Raw genomic sequence first — 16,372 nt, forward strand, 5'->3', positions numbered from 1 at the left:
GTCTGAGTGGCGGCAATAAAGCCGGTGGTGTTTACAGACACACTGAAAGCCCGTCCAGAATCCCAGACAATCTGTTTTAAAAGGGAAGCATTATCTCCTGTCGGGGGAAGGAGGCATCGGGCCGGATACTCACAAGGCAACACATCTTTGTATCGGTTTTTATCCAAATTCTGAGGCATCTTTGCAAATGTGACGGCTAAGCCTGGCTTCTTTCTGTAGAGTTGCTATCGGACAAATAAAGAAATTAAAAAACAACAATATCAAGTCCCACAAAACCCCATTGCTATGAAAAAAATCTGAAAGCATATCCTAATGGCAAGGGTCTTCATTTGAGACCCCCCAATTTTTTTTTTTTTTTTGGTGTGTGTGTGTGTGTGTGTGTGTGTGTGTGTGTGTGTGTGTTTTGTTTTCAAGACAAGGTTTCTCTGTGTATTCTTGGTTGTCCTGGAACTCACTCTGTAGACCAAGCTGGCCTCGAATTCAGAGATCTGCCTGTCTCTGCCACCTGAGTGCTGGGACTAAATGTGTGTGCCACCACTGCCTGGCGAGACCTCCCAGTCTTAACATTTCAAAACCTCAATAAGAAATCCTATCTTGGTAGAACAAACCAACTAAAGCCTTTATATATATCGAGATTTGAGGATGTGTAGGGGAAAGAAGGTAGGCAGAGGTTGAGTCATAGACAATGGATCCAGGTAAAACCTTATTTAACAGCAATTGCTTGGCAGGTGTGGGGGATGGAGGGGAGGAATTCTGACTCATCTAAATTAGTCTAAAACCACATTTTCCTCCAGTTCAATGAAATGAAACATATTCTTTGCTTAAGAGCAAGACTACTTCATTCACCATTTCGGGAATACATCCCCACAGCAGAACAGTGATCCTGATACAGTAACTTCATTTAAAGAGACAGTTCTTCACGCATACAATTACCACTAGAAATGAAAATAAAGCGTTCTCTGCGCAGACTGGACGGACAGGTAATATGATACTGACATGATTCTTACCGCCAATGTGGAAGTATTAGGACTTTTGTACGTGGCAGTCAGAGGTAATTACTCAGCACAAGATCCTATGTAAGAGGACAGACTCAGGTCTGAAGGAAGCTGGCCACGCTTCCCTTATCATTTCTATATAGCTGTTTCCACAACTGTCACCAAGACCTTCCCACAAATGCTTCTTAGTAACTCTCCAGGAACTTAGGCCACTTTTTCCCCCTTCTCCACGAGGATGGAAAAGGTATTTTTTTTTTCTTACTGCAAATTTGGAAATTCAGACTGGTACTAAGTTAAAATAAAAATAAAAACAAACCAAAAAACCAAACTACTTGTAATGTTACAACTCGGAGGTGGTCTTTTCATACATTTTCTCAAACTTATTATTTTCTGTATCTACATGTATGCAAACATACATAAGTCTGTGTGTAAACAAACACAATGCATGTATATACTGCCCCCTTGTAAATATTTCTTATGTTGGAGTGTTTTGCCTGCGTGTGTATTTGTACACCATGTATCTGGTGTCCATATAAACTAGAGGAGGAGCCAGCAGGAGTGGCAGAGGTAGGCAGATCTCTGAGAGTTCAAGGTTAGCCTGGTCTACAAAGTGAGTTCCAGGGCTACACAGAGAAACTACCTTGAAAAAAAACAAAAACAAACAAACAAAAACCCAAAACTAGAGGAGTGCCTAAGATTCCCTGGAACTGGAGTTACAGACAATTTTTAGCCTCAATATGGGTATTAGGTATGAAGCTGGGTCCTCTGGAAGAGCAGAAAGTGCTCTTAACCACCCAGCTATCTCTCTAGCCCCAATATTACCTTCTTAACATTAAAAAATGAGAATGAAGTACATGCTGGTCTTTTTCATGTTATAGTCAATAGAAATAAAGTATCTTAAAGTACTAAGTATTTGTGATAGTTAATTTTTTGGGTTTTGTTCTGTTTTTTGAGACAGGGTTTCTCTGTGTGGCCCTGGCTGTCCTGGAACTCACTCTGTAGACCAGGCTGGCCTCGAACTCACAGAGATCCGCCTGCCTCTGCCTCCTGAGTGCTGGGATTAAAGGTGAGTACCACCACTGCCCAGTTGTGATAGTTAATCTTGATTGTCAATTGGATTAAGAGATACCTAAATTAGACAAGGAAAGCTCTGAATATGTGATGTACTCTACAGAGATGATTAACTCAGGGACAGAGCAACAGGGAGTGTGGGTGACACCATCCCCTAGGACCAGGATGGAATGGAATGCAAGAAGGAGGTTGCCTGTGACAGACATCTCCTCTCTGCCTTCTGGTTGCTGAGAGGCGAGCAGCTCTGCTTCACATGCCCTGCACAGTGATGCTCTGCTTCAAAAACAGGTCCATGGAGCTAGGCAACCACCGGCCATGACTTCCAAAACCAGGAGCCCAAACAATTCCTTCCTCTCTTTCAGCTATTTCTCTTGGACATTAGACACAACAGCAAAAAGCTAACACAATATTCCTCAGAAAAAGCTTCAATATCAATTTTCGTTAACCCCGTGTTTTACAAATCTTTAACCAGACAAGTCCTATGATGCATACACTTCTTTAATTATGACCAGTCAAATATTTCTCAAGCTAATTTAAACCAAAAGATCTCAGCATCTCATAGCCAGCGAGCGCTCTAGGAAACACTGCTGCAGTTCTGAAGCCTATTTCATCCTTGTTGTTACACAGTATCTGTTTCCTATATTGCAAGACATTCTCTACTGCAATGATTTTTTAATGGCTCAATAATCTAATTATTATAATTTATCTTAATTTTTAGTCTACTTTGTTGTTAGCTCATTGTGCATTCTTCTTACTCTGATAAGTATCTGAGAACAGAATTACAGCTTCTGAGCATATTTTCCAGGACTCTGAAATGTATTGCCCTGTAGGAATGGAGATTGGTCAGTTTATCAAGCTGTAGCCAACATCCTTAATTAAGATTGCTTTGCATTTTTGAATGGGGAGGCTGAACACCCACTCCCAGCCATATTTCTGTGCATTGTATTGTTTTATAAACTGGCATCTGTTAGGTCTTTTCTCTCATTAGACAAACTGCATAGAACCTACCAGAAGAGAGTTAACATGGAGATAAGGGGTCATAAGAATGGTACTGTATCTGTATCTTATACATCTACTGACATTTTGAATTCACCAGCTCTCCAAGAACTCAACTACCTATGACCTTGACAGTTTCAGCACCTAACAGTCTAAAGGAAGCTGCTGAACCCACTCTAAAATAGGCTTTTGCAGACTGTGAGTGCATTCCAGGAATGAACTTGTGATTTATTGGAGGTTCTGGCCGGATGCTGACAGGAGGAGGGTACAGAAGCCAGTCACATTTATCTAGATAGCATTTTTCTTCTAACTGATTAACTATGTGGAGGTAAAATCCAGTCAACTGAATATGAACCGGCACCTCTAGCCTATAGGTAAGAAGATAGATATATTTTCAAGTAACAAAAACGTAAATGAAATCAACCTGCGTTCTGGCAGACAAGCATAGACCCAGCTTAAGGTGTTATTTATTGTAAGATTTTACACATGTCTCAGTGGGAATGACCTGTTGGTAGCATTATAAGGCACAAAGTAACTTTTTAAAAATTACCTGCATGCACTGTGGTGGTTTGAGTAAGAATGGTCCCCATAAGTTCATGTATTGAATATGTGGTCCCCAGTTAGTGGAACTATTTGGGAGGGATGAGGAGGTGTGGTCTTTTTGGAGAAGGTGTGTCACTGGAGGTAGGCTTTAAGGTTTCAAAAGACATTCCCAGTGCCTCTCTGTCTTGAGGTTGTGTTTCAAAACGTGAGCTCTCAGCTACTGCTCCAGGGCCATGCCTGCTGCTGTCATGCCCCCGACCATGGTGATCATGAACTCTAACCCTCTGAAGCTGTTAGCCCCAAATAAAGAAGACCTGGGATCCTTCCCACTACACAGCTCTGCGAGCTCCGGCTGGTTCTCTCTCTTTTCTCCCTCCCAAGCTCCCACTATGAATCTATAATAAGCCTCTAAAATCAACACACACACAGAAAAGGAGAACAGCAGAAAACCTATTTATATGATTAAAAAAAAAAATCACAAAAGTTCCCGAGAAGGAGAGTAAATGAATACAAATGGAGTCTGGTTTGGCCTTTGGGAGGCCTGGCAACACTCTTAAGTCTTTTGCAAAAGGCTGAGGCTGGCCAGGATGGAAGCAGTTCACTGGGAATGGGATCCCAACACAGTCTCAGCAGGGACAGGAGCAGGTGTTAAGAACTCACTTTCCCACTTTTCTCAGGACCCTAGGGTGGCTGTGAAGACCCTGCTGTGAGCCAGGTCAGAGACACGGGGGAGTGAGTTAGGTCTCCGTGGTGGTGGTCGCAATTAGAGAGGAGGCATTTAAAAGAACAATGGACTAGAAAAATATACTTTGCTTTGATTATTCCAGGGCACAGTCCCCCGACTTCTGTCCTAGAATCAGGGGGCCTGAGAGGCAGGGTCCCTAGGGAAGGGGAATAAAACTGCATACTGTTTCGATAAACTATGAATATTTAGGTCCTACAGTGCACCACCCTCATCGTACCAGAGTGTGGTCCGAGCTCTGGAGGTGAGGAGAAATGATGGGGATGTCGGCTGAAAGAAGATGCTAAGGAGCAGAGGGATCTACGTGACGATCACACGTCCAGCTCTGGCCTTCTCTAGCACATACAGGCAGCTGGACAGACAGGGCTTTGCACCAGCTTCCTGGCATCAGGAAGACAACTTACTCTTCTCAATCAGCCAGGGCGTTATGATTGGGTCACTGCCCTGCCAATGAGGCCTTCAGTCATGCAACAAGCTCCAGTCAGAGGCCACGGCCAGGGCCAGCAGAGCAAATGAGAGCCACCACCAGCAGGAGCAGAGAAGGCTTTGAACCTCAGGGTGGGGGAGGGCAGGTGACAAGGGACAGGGAAAGGTAAGGTGGGGAGAGGAGATGAGGCGACCCTGGCTAAGGAGAGGGCAAAGTGCAGCTAGCGTCTGTGTCAGAGGTGACTTTAAAGATACCTGCTGTCTACACCCCACAGCCACCACTCAACTGTCCCCTCCATGAATGCAGGGATCGTGTTTCATTAACCAGACAGAGCTGAAGGTCAGCACTGTGGCTGTCACACAGTAGGTGCTCAATAAAAACACTGCAGTGTTGGGAGCTGCTACTTTACAAAAGAGCAGAGGCTAGTGCCCAGCTTGGGGTCCTTGGCCTCAATCCTTATTACCTGGAAGGCTCAGGCCTGGGTTACACAGTGAGCTCAAGGACGGACTGGAAAACTTAATGAGATCCTTTCTCCAAGAACAATTAACCAGGGGCTGGAGAGATGGCTCAGTGGTTAAGAGTACTTGCTGCTCTTGCAGAGGACCTGGGGTCCATTCCTAGCTTACCACCATTTGTAACTCTAGTTCCAGGGAACCTGACTCCCCACTTTGGACCTCCACAAGCACCAGGCATGTATGTGGTGCAGACACACATACAGACAAAACACTCAAAAACAAAGTAACTCTAAAAGAAAGAAAGAATGAACGAACGAACAAACAAACAAACAAACAAACAAACAAGCTGGGGACGAAGCTGAGCCTCAGAGTACTTGTCCAGCTCTCACAGAGCCCTGGGTTTAATTCTGAGTACAGAAACAAAAACAAAAACAAAAGGTGGAAGCCACATGACTGAAGCATGACATGTCAGGCTTTCTTAGACATGGCGCCATATAATTAAGCCAAGGAGAGCCTAGTCTCAGAATGGCGCCAAGACATGGTTCTCCTGGCACTATCTGGTGGAAGCATTAGCAGTTTACCCTTCCTGGGAGACACTGGAGATGTCCCTCTTCCTCTATAAATGTATTGCACACTCATCTTTGCAGGCTTTATTCCTTTCTTTCTTTCATTCTTTCTTCCTTCCTCCCTCCCTCCCTTTCTTTCTTTCTTTTTGAGACAGGGTCTCTGTAAGGATTATGTCCTTAATTACGTCACCAGCCTGCGACGGCATCCCAGCCTAAAAAGCGGGCGTGCCCTCTTCCCCCCCTCCTTCCATACTCTCTCCCCTCCGTGCACTCTCTCTCTCTCTCTCTCTCTCTCTCTCTCTCTCTCTCCCCCCCCCCCCCCAATAAACCTCTAGAAAGGTAACCATGGCTCGTGATTCTTCTGCCACCACAGTAGTTGGCATGGCCGCCGCGGGCAGTGGCCAGCCACGAGCGCTGCCACTTAACCAACAGTCTCACCATGAAGCCCTGGCTGGCCTGGAACTCATGGAGATCCACCTGTCTCTACCTCCTGAGTGATGGAATTAAATGTGTGCCACCATGCCCTTTACTTTTCCTTTCTTTTGTTTGTTTTTTTCTTTTTTTTTGGGGGGGGGTGGGTTGAGATAGAGTTTCTACATAGCTCTGGCTCTTCTGACTTTGAGGCTCTGTAGACCAGGCTGGCCTCAAACTCAAGGATCCATCTGTCTCTGCCTCCTGAGTGCTGGGATTAAAGGCGTGCACCACCACCACCCAGCTCACTTTTTTTCCTTTCTTAAAGAAAGGCAAAAACTGGGCCAGTAAGATGGCTCAGTGCATAAAGGTGCTTGCCATCGAATCTGGTGACCTGAGTTCAATCCTGAGTTCAATCCCCCCAAATACACATAAGATGAGAGCAGAGCCTGGTCCCCTGGTCCCCTGGCCACCACAGGTGCATTGTGGCATGTATGTTGTGTTCGCACACACATGCACAACAATAATACATTTTTTAAAAGAAAAATAATTTTTTTTTTGTTTTCTTTTTGAGGTAGGGTCCTACTCCGTAGCCTAAGGTTGACTCTGAACTCATGGCAATCCCCTGGCCTCAGCTTGCTGAGGCCTGAGATTATAGGTAATGAGGTATGTAACTTAGGTTGGCCTAGACTTCTCCATCCCCCTGCTTCAGCTTCCTGATACAGGTGTGTGTCACCAATCTGACAGAAAGGAATTCTTTTCAATGCTCTCTTTCCAGGGGTCAGATCTAATCCGGAAGGTACAGTTGTCCTTGCTAATTGCAACATGTACTGATCTCAATCTCGGAGGAGTGTTGCTGGGCTGCCCCCACCCTTCCAGATACAAATTCTGCAATTATCACAGGAGCCAGGGAGCCACTTGTTCTGACCCCAATGGTAGTTCCCTGAGTGGCAATGTAGGCGTCAGCTAAGAAACGGGTCAGACACAGATGATTTTTTTTTGTGTTGGTAAAGACGGGCTGATGTAAGGTAATGGGCAAAGTTAGGTGGGGTGGAAAAGACCCTCAGAGGTCTCTTGTGGATACTGTTCTCTATCTATCCACCTATCCATCCATCCATTCACCCATCTAACTATCCATCCACCCAACCATCTAATGATCCATCCAGCCACCTATTCATCTATTCATCCATCCATTTATCCGTCCATCTGTCAATCCATCAACTCACTTACCCATCTACCCACCCATCTATCATCCGTTTATCCAGGGAAGAGGTTACTGCCTTGCAGGGCTCATTTTATATCAACTGAACTCCACAAGTCTCCAAGGAGGCAGGAACTAACAGTAGGCCAGAAAGAAGCAGAATGGGAAAGAGTTGAGTCATATCCAGTAAGTGTGAGCTCCAGACAATGATTGGAGGGTTTTTTTGTTTTTTTTTGTTTTTTTGTTTTACGTTTTATGGTTCTTTGGAGACAGAGTTTCTCTGTGTAACTGCTGTGGCTGTCCTAGAACTCGTTTTGTAGACTAGGCTGGTCTCAAACTCACAGAGATTCACCTGCCTCTGCCTCTGCCTCCAGAGCGCTGGGATTAAAGTCGTGCGCCACCACCGCCCGGCTGCGATTGAATTTTTATGTGTGTATTTGAGTCAAGGTCTTGCTATGCTGCCCAGGGTGGTCTCAAATCTCCTGGGTTTAAATGATCCTCTTGCTTCAATGTCACAAGCAGCTCAGACTATAGGTATCCAATACCCATCCAGGTATATTTTAGATTTTAGGGTTTTGTCTTTAGATTTATTTTATTTTTAGTTATGTTTATGTGTGTGTCCATGTGTTGATTTGCATACATGGGTGTGGGTACATGAGGCTAGAAGAGGAAGAGTCAGATCCCTTGGAGCTACAGTTACAGGAAATTATGAACCACCCAACATAGGTGCTGGGAACTGCATTTGGGTCCTCTGGAAGAGCAGTGTCTGCTCTTAACGGCTGAGCCATCTCTAGCCCCAGATTTTCATTGTCAACATGGATCTAATTCTAGGTCTATCCTTGACGAGGTGTATGCACTGGATGAGTTCTGGAACATCTCTGAACCTCCTTTTCTCTGTTTCTAAAAGAGTGATCTGGGCTGTGGTTGGGGCACAGTGGCAGAGTGCATGCTTAGGGTGGCAGAGGTCCTGGCTTCAACCTTCAGCTCTAAAAGACTCTACAAGACTGATTCTAATAATTCCTGCCACACCTGTTTCACAGATGATGTGAGAGTTCATGTAGGTAACATGTGAAACACACACAGTAGACTGCAAAGTGCTTTCGAAATGCTAATTATTATTGTTGTTCTGGTACGGTGGGGACCAACTCTGTTTACTGGAAGACACAGAAAAGGATGAAGGGATTCCCTTAATGAGAAAAAACTGTTTATAATAAGCTTTACAAGAGTGAGGTGGGGAGATCTGTCTATAGATCACAACCCTCAGGCAGGCACTCTGTGTCATGGAGGAGGCACTATGGATGCCTTCTGGGGACCAGGATTTTTTTCCTGCACTTGTCCACAAAGCACAGCTACCACTAGCTGAGCAGCCCACTAGTCAAGGTACTGAAGGATGGGAGGACTCAGACCTGGGAGATGGGAGATGGGAGGATTCTATGACTCTGGAATTGACAGCCCAGGGCTCCAAGCTCAGTGCCAAGTGATAATACCTTATTCAGGCTGGGCATGCTCTTGAAGCCTCTCTTGGTTTATAAATAATAACAGCTATTAATTTTTATAGTGTTCTTATCACAGGCCAGACAATTCATTAAGCATTTATCTCATCCACTCCTTACAATCAATTCAGGAGACACCCAATTTACACATGGGGAGACAAGGGCCGCAGAGGTTAAGGAGTAAGAGGTAGAGCCAGAATTTAAAGTCTGTCTGGCTCCATGTGGCTAGACAGCCTCCCAGATAGTGTTGACGTGTATGCCTCTAATAACAACTTCACAGGCCAAGAACATCTCAGTTTCCTAAGCCTGTGTACATGGTGGTTAAAAGAACAAGCTCGAGGTATTGGTACCCTGCCTGGGCCCAGTCAGGCTCTCTGACTTCTACTATGAGCCTTCGAGCATACGATCAATCTGAGGTTCTCTTCCCTCCTGTGTGCTATGGGATGAAACCACCTAAAAGGGGTCTGTTGAGAATTATAGATGCTGATGCCCTGGATACAGCAAGGGCTCACGAAAGCTGCCTTTCCTGGGAGTTTCCTGTTTGGTCTGGTTTCCCTTGGGTCCTTCCACTTAGTGTTGGAACACACCCTCCTACCCCGAGATGCGGTGTCACGTGATGCTCCCAGGAGCCTAGGGCTCCTTGAGGGGCAGTGAGGGACACCCAGAGGGCTCTGGGATTCTAGCAGCCCCATTGCAGATCAGTCAGTATCTTAGACTTCAATAAGACATTATTTAAAAGGGGAGCTTCCTAGAACATGAAATAAGTGCACCAGACTGAAGGGTAAGCCCCCAATGTGCATGTTCTTGTTTGCTTGTTTGTTTTGCTTTTTGAGACAGGGTTTCTCTCTAATAGCCCTTAGCTGTCCTGGAACTCGCTTTGTAGACCAGGCTGGCCTCAAGCTCACGGAGATCCACCTGCCTCTGCCTCTTGAGTGCTGGATTCTAAAGGCATGCGCCAGCACTGCCCAGCTGTGCATGTTGTTACAGCATCCTCCGGAGGGCAGGGAGAGGAAGTAGCAGGCAATGAGCCTAAGACCATTTCTACCTTCTTCTCTGGGATCAATTGATGCATCAAGGCCTCAAGTGAGGACAGGAGAGGCAGCTCATTGGATAGAGGTGCTTGATGCCAAAGTCTGGCAACCTGAGTTCAATCTCCAAAACCCACACAGAAGAAAATAAATGAGCCAGGTGGTGGCGGTGCTTGTCTTTAGTCCTAGCACTTGGGAGGCAGAGGCAGGCAGATCTACAAGTTCCAGGACAGCCAGGCCTACAGAGAGAAATCCTGTCTCATAAAACAAAACAACAAAACAAGACAGAAAATAAATGACATCACAAGGCTGTCCTCTGACCTCTATATGCATGCCGCATGCTGCACAAGCCCACTTCCATATCATGAGCTAATAATAATACATTAGTGCCCCTAAACACACACAAACTCTTAGGTGACTTTGTTAAAACACTAATGTCTGGTAGCTGTGGGCCACGGCTCCCCACATGATTTCCATACAAGTGGCTACAGGCTCGCCCTTTAGTAAATACTTTTAAAGGTGGCTCCGTGGCACAATAGATAGGGCATGTACCTCTAGTGCTTATGAAAAAGAAATACTTTTAAAAAACTTTTAGAAGCTGATGAAATCATTGCAAGGAGAACCTTCTGGGGGCTTCCTATATGGAAAAAGCACACCAAAGTTCAGGCAAGAGCACAGTGAAGGATTTTGTTAGGGAAAGAGCCTGGCTTCAAGTTCCCAAGGAGAGCCCACAGTGCCTCCTTGTGGGTTTTCTGATCAACTGGAATTACCAGTTGCCAGGGGACCTACACTCACGATTATAAAATCTTACCCTGTCTTGCTTGGTCTCACGATACAGCCCCCTAAATATACCAAAATTAGACAACAAGCTCCTTGTGGCTAGAAGCATCCTTCTTCATCCCTGCTCATGTTCCCAAAGTACCTCAGACATACCGGCTGAATCAACAAATAATCCACCAATGCCTTCCCAGGTCACAGCAGCCCCAGCCCCAGAAAGAGAAACCTCATGGAGTCTGAGCCTGGATTGGAGTCTTTGCCTCAATTATTCTGGAGTGTTCATGTCACAATTTCTCATCCAAATATCACTGCCACAAGATGCGAACTTTTATGCTACTTGTCCAGACAACCAGTTAATTAAAAAATTGTGAATCCTCTATTGGTGGTGGTGGTGGTGGTGGTGGTGGTGGAAGGGGAGGTGTCAACCAACCACCTTTGCTTTTTCTCCCACGGAGTTCTTTTTACTGCTGCTGAACTCACACTGCTCTAACGGAATTTACATTCTGGGCCCTAGGCTACCATAAGGTAAGCCTTTGGCTGAAGGCTCTCAGCTTGGCATTCCTTTGCGCCCGGCAGCTGTTCTACACTTTCTTCCTGAGTCACTCTGCAGTCCGACACATCTGACAAATTGCCCACCTTTCCTTGTCTTTTCCCAGGGTTTTTCTGATCAATGATGTGTCGTTGATCTGTTCCTGAATCCCATCAGCTCCTCTTATCTTTACTCTGTGAGCCAAGACCAACCGTGTACGGCACCGTTAACTGTGTTAACGATGTTAACGAGATTCTTCTGCATTTCTTCTCCTCTCCCTACTCCAGCCCCCTTTCTGAGACAGGGTCTTACTATGTGGTCCAGGCTAGGCTCAAACTTGTGATCCTCCTGCCTCAGCCTCCAGCATACCGAGACACCATGCATTTACCTGTTCATTGCATGAACACTGTTTTCTTTTACCTTCAAACACACATGGCAGATGAATACATTCTTTTTTTCATTTGGTTAGTGGTGGATAAAACTCCCTGGAAAGCAGTTTTGCTTTCGGGGGTTGTGTGAAAGGCCTCTGTGGGAGCTGCTGCAGACAGAGGCATTACCCCGTGTACCACAGATCCACCCTTATTCCTGAGAAGACAGGACAGACTATGTTTCTGTGGTTTGGTGGCCTTGGAAGGCCAGACACTGTGCCCTTGTGGGATGATACCAACTCTCTAAATTCTCAAGTGTAGTTGGGGGTAGGGCGCTGACATGTTACCATCCCATGGATGCCACCATTATTGCTGGCAGCCCAGAAGGTTCAGAGGCCCCCATCCTCAGTTTCTGACAGGCCAGTTCTGCCTACAGATTGTTGCTGGAAGACAGTGAGAGAGTTGAACACCTGGAAGAGGTTCTGGGCCTTCACCTGATGCTTCATCAATCTGAGCCTGAGGATTGGGTGGCCCCTATCAGGCCTTGGGGAGTATAAGCCTTACTGTGGTCCTCACTGAGATTCTGTGGCTGAGGCCTGTGAACCAGAGTCACCCTGGCCAAGGAGACGGGACCATACTCCAGCTCTGTCACCAGCTACAGCAGAGGCACACGTGAGTAACTGGGTGGAGACTAGGCCCTGGGATCCCCTTACCTCAAACTGGATCAGCACTGTACCACTCTCCAGACCTTTCTTCAGCAGTTCCATGGATCCCTCCAGACTGTCCCCACCCTCAGGACATACAGGAAACATGGCTTCTGGGAAAAGCTGACTCAGCTCATCTTCCGCTCTGATCTCCGCCAGCGAGCGCACAGCTGGAACAGACAGAATAGAAAGGACAATGGGCTGGTCACTCTCCTCATCGGCCCAGGACACCAGGTGTGGTGGTCCACTTGCCTCATTAGATGATCAAGTACACGGGCATCATTTGTACCCAATACCAGTTCTAGGTGAGCGACCCTGGCAGGCTGTGGGCCAAAGGTGAGGCATGGAAATGAACGCTGTTGAAGAAAGAACTCACGGGCTGGGAATACAGCTTAGTGGTAGAGAGGTTGCTTAGCATGCGTGAGGCTCTAGGTTCAGTTCCCAGAGCCTCAAAGAAAGAAAGAAGCTGTTTTCTCTCTGGTTCTCTCACAGCATCCTTGACATGGGCACTTTTCTAGACACATGGGGAGGCCCCAAGCTCTCCCTGCGACATTACTATTTCCTACAGTCTAGTTTCTTTTTACAAAATTTTTAAATTAGGTTTCTATTTATCATTTTGTGTGCATGTGTGTACGCATGTGAGTGCATGTGTGCACATCAGGGATAACCTTCGGGTTGGTTCTCTCCTACCGGACCATCACGCTTGAGGGCGGGTGCCTTTACCTGCTGAGCTGTATCTCATTGTCCCACTGTGTAGTTCCTTCCCCTCGGGAGCCTACTTTTAATTTGAGATCAATTTTGTCAAGTGATTAGCACAGGTGCCAACATCTCTGCACACCAGCCCCACCTCTTCAAGTTCAATGTGTCCCTTCATGTCAGACTCTATGGAGAAAAATACGGCCCAAGCTCCCATTGTGTGCGTGTGTGTGTGAGAGATGTGTGATGTGTATCTGTGTGCTTCGGGAGGTCAAAGGTTGATATCACGTGTCTTCCTCCATCACTCTCCACCTTATATTCTGAGACAGGGCCTGTCACTTGGACCTAGAACTCAATGAACTGGGCAGTCAAGTTAGCTGCTTATTCTAGGGGTGCCGTCTGCCTCCCATGGGCTGGGATAACGCACCTCATTTTTTACATGGGCGCTAGAGATCTGAATTCCAGTTCTCACTGTCTGCTGAGGCCTATCTCCTCCCCTTCTCTGCCTTATGCAACACTTCACCTCAGACGCCATCATCAACCCTGATTCTCTCTTCCTAAATTTGAAACTTTAGGATCATTTCTGAATTTTCCCTTTACTATTTCGTCACTGAGCTTTCAATGGCTCCCGACTTTCAAGACAAGCGGAAAGGAGGAAGTAACTAAACAACTCTGAATTTCCTCACAGAATTTTCAGAGTCAGCTGTTGAGCTTTCCATTCCAGAGAGTTCGTCCAAAGTCACCCAGCCTGTCTGGGCAGGTCATGGGAATGCAGTCCACATCTTTACCTGACTTTAAAGGCCACATTCACTGGCCACAGCAAATCAATTTTTCTTGCGGTTTCTGTCACATTTGTAACCCTGTGTGTTAAATTCATTGACTTCCTTTTCTTTAAATCAATTCACATTTCTCACTTAGAGGTTTATGCAATAAATAAAATTATTATTATAGTTGCTTGAAAACAGATGGTCTCTCATAGTATATGCTAGGTTTTCCTTACCTCCAGCAGGCACGAGTCCCTTGTGGCCAACAGAAGTGGCCTTTCCTGTGGGCCTGGACACCCAGGAAATCACAGATGGTGGACTGGCCCCTTTGGCCCCTTATCAACATGTGGCCATAGCCACATGGCAGTGAAGCAACTGTTTTCCCTACTCTGTGGCTTTGTTTCCTGATTTGTCTACATGGGGATGAGGGTCCCAGTGCTCAGGAGACCCATGAGGGTTAAAGGGCATGCCACCATAAAGCAGCCAGCACAAGGCACACTTTCCCTGGTGTGTCCTGTTACTGCTCGACTCCCATTGAGCATCCGAGTTCTAGCAGGCTGCTGGGATCTGTGGGGTGGGGTGTCATGGGAGGGGTGCTGGAGAGCTGTCGAGGCCTCCCAGAAGAGGTGGGGTGAGCATGGCTCTAGCTGGTTCAGGATAGGAGTCCTAGTGGGAGCAGGAGTGGGGCATTGGGGTGTGACTACACCAAGGCCAGACTAAGATCCAGCCTCCATTCATGTTAGTATTTAAAGTTATGTAAGGGCCAGCCAGATGGCTCAGTGAGCAGGGGTGCCTGCCAGCAAGGCGGACAACCTGAGTTTGATTTCCACATGGTGGAAGGAGGAAACTGACTCTTTGGTTGTCCTTTGACCTCTAAGTCCATGTACACACTGTACTCACACACACATGCATACAAAGATAAAATGGATAAATGTAATAATAGCAATAAGAATAATAGCCAGGTGGTAGTGGCGCATGCCTTTAATCCCAGCACTTGGGAGGCAGAGGCAGGTGGATCTTATTAAGTTCAAAGCCAGCCTGGGCTACAGAACAAGTTCCAAGACAGCTAGGGCTGTTACACAGAGAAACCCTGTCTCAAATATAAAACAAAACGAAACAACAACAACAACAACAACAACAATAATAAAGGCTATACAGAAATGTGGGGAGCTGAGGAAGCTTTGAGTGAATTTATAAAGAGCATACGAAGTCCTGAATGAATGTGTATTGTTGTTACAGGCACAGCCATGTTAAGGACTAAGGCCTTGGAACCATGGGAAATTAGCAAAGCCTTCCTCAGGTCAGGCTCAGAATGGCATAGCCACTCTGTAGTCCAAGTACGAGTGTTTGTGAATGACTGGCCAGTGTGTGCAAGCACTAGCAACTGCAGCTTCCTCCTCCCAGATGTTTACAGCCTGAGACTGCTGGCCTCAGACTCTGCCTACAGGGTCTAGCTAACTCCTCTCCCTGCAATGTACACAGTAAACACAGTGAGGTTCTAGGTTGTGCCATCTACCGGAGTGCACACAGCTCATAAGACCCCAGCTTTCTTGTCTATATGTGTCATCTACCGGAGTGCACACAGCTCATAAGACCCCAGCTTTCCTGTCTATATGTCCATCTTTTCTTCATTCTCTCGCTGTCCCTAGTTGGGGCTATTTGGCTCAGTATATTAAAACAACAACAGTAATAACAACGATATTCAAGAGGCCTTTCTTCACATATCTACAGCACACCCCATCTCCCCAGTGCTCTGAGTATGTAATTTCATCTGCACAAGAGCCCTGAGGAAGAGTCTAGGCTACCTATGTTCATGTCACATCTGAGGAACATAAGGAAGACATAAGAAACTTGGAGGTTTCTTAGTGTAGGAGGTGGGGTCAGGTCCCTGCCCTCTGATCCTAACCGCCTCCCTGACAAAGAGAAACACTCCAGAATAAGATAGGACCTAGTAAGTCTCCTTTAGAGCCAGGCAAGCTAAGAGAGGGATGTGAGCCAGCTGGGCCTGGCTGTTAGAATTACAGGGCTCTAGGCCCATGTAAAGGGGTACTGGGGCTACCTCTCTCCAGAGGCCTGGCCAGGAGCGCTTAGGACCCCTGCAGACAGATCTTCCTATTTTTTTGTTTGTGGTGGTGACAAGCCAGATATCCCAGTTGTTAAAATTTTCATTTTGCAAACGCTGACTACTACTGTAGAAAATAGAGCATGCATCCCGGGAATGAAGTCTCAGGCTTATAACTGGAACATCCGGGAAACTGAAGCAGAAGAATTGCTGCACGCTGGAGTATAGCCTGGAGTACAGTGTGGGAGTTGCGTCAGGAAACCAAAAAAACAAAGAAACTGGGTAGTAAGCCGCTGCTCCTCTAAGGCGGCGTCCTGCGGCTCCGCCCCCCCCCCCCCCCCCCCCCCCCCCGGGGGCCTGTGTGTTACCTTTCCTCCTGATCACCAGGGCCAGTTCTCTGGAGTGGGACTCCCGGCTTGCTTTGATGAACATCACCACCTGGTCATGAGTGTGCTCTGAGATGTCCCGGCCATTGATCAACACGATCTGATCCCCTTCATTCAGCTTAGGCATGCAGGTGTCGGCCTGGTGGAGGGAAGTGTCT

At 46.6% G+C, this 16,372-nt stretch overlaps 1 protein-coding gene across 2 annotated transcripts in view; it reads right to left on the bottom strand.

Moving 5' to 3' along the window:
• Ptpn3 (protein tyrosine phosphatase non-receptor type 3) overlaps positions 1–16,372 on the bottom strand; it is a 122,276-nt gene that overhangs the window by 16,373 nt on the left and 89,531 nt on the right. For both annotated transcript variants that reach the window (XM_059254387.1, XM_059254388.1), the window contains exons 18-20: positions 16,197–16,353; positions 12,316–12,476; positions 134–224 (exon numbers count right to left, since the gene is read on the bottom strand). In XM_059254387.1, coding sequence (XP_059110370.1) covers positions 134–224; positions 12,316–12,476; positions 16,197–16,353 — 409 coding nt within the window. The remainder of the gene's footprint in view (positions 1–133; positions 225–12,315; positions 12,477–16,196; positions 16,354–16,372) is intronic.

This window comes from Peromyscus eremicus, chromosome 2 (assembly GCF_949786415.1).
Source record: "Peromyscus eremicus chromosome 2, PerEre_H2_v1, whole genome shotgun sequence".
NCBI classification, from domain to species: domain Eukaryota; kingdom Metazoa; phylum Chordata; class Mammalia; order Rodentia; family Cricetidae; genus Peromyscus; species Peromyscus eremicus.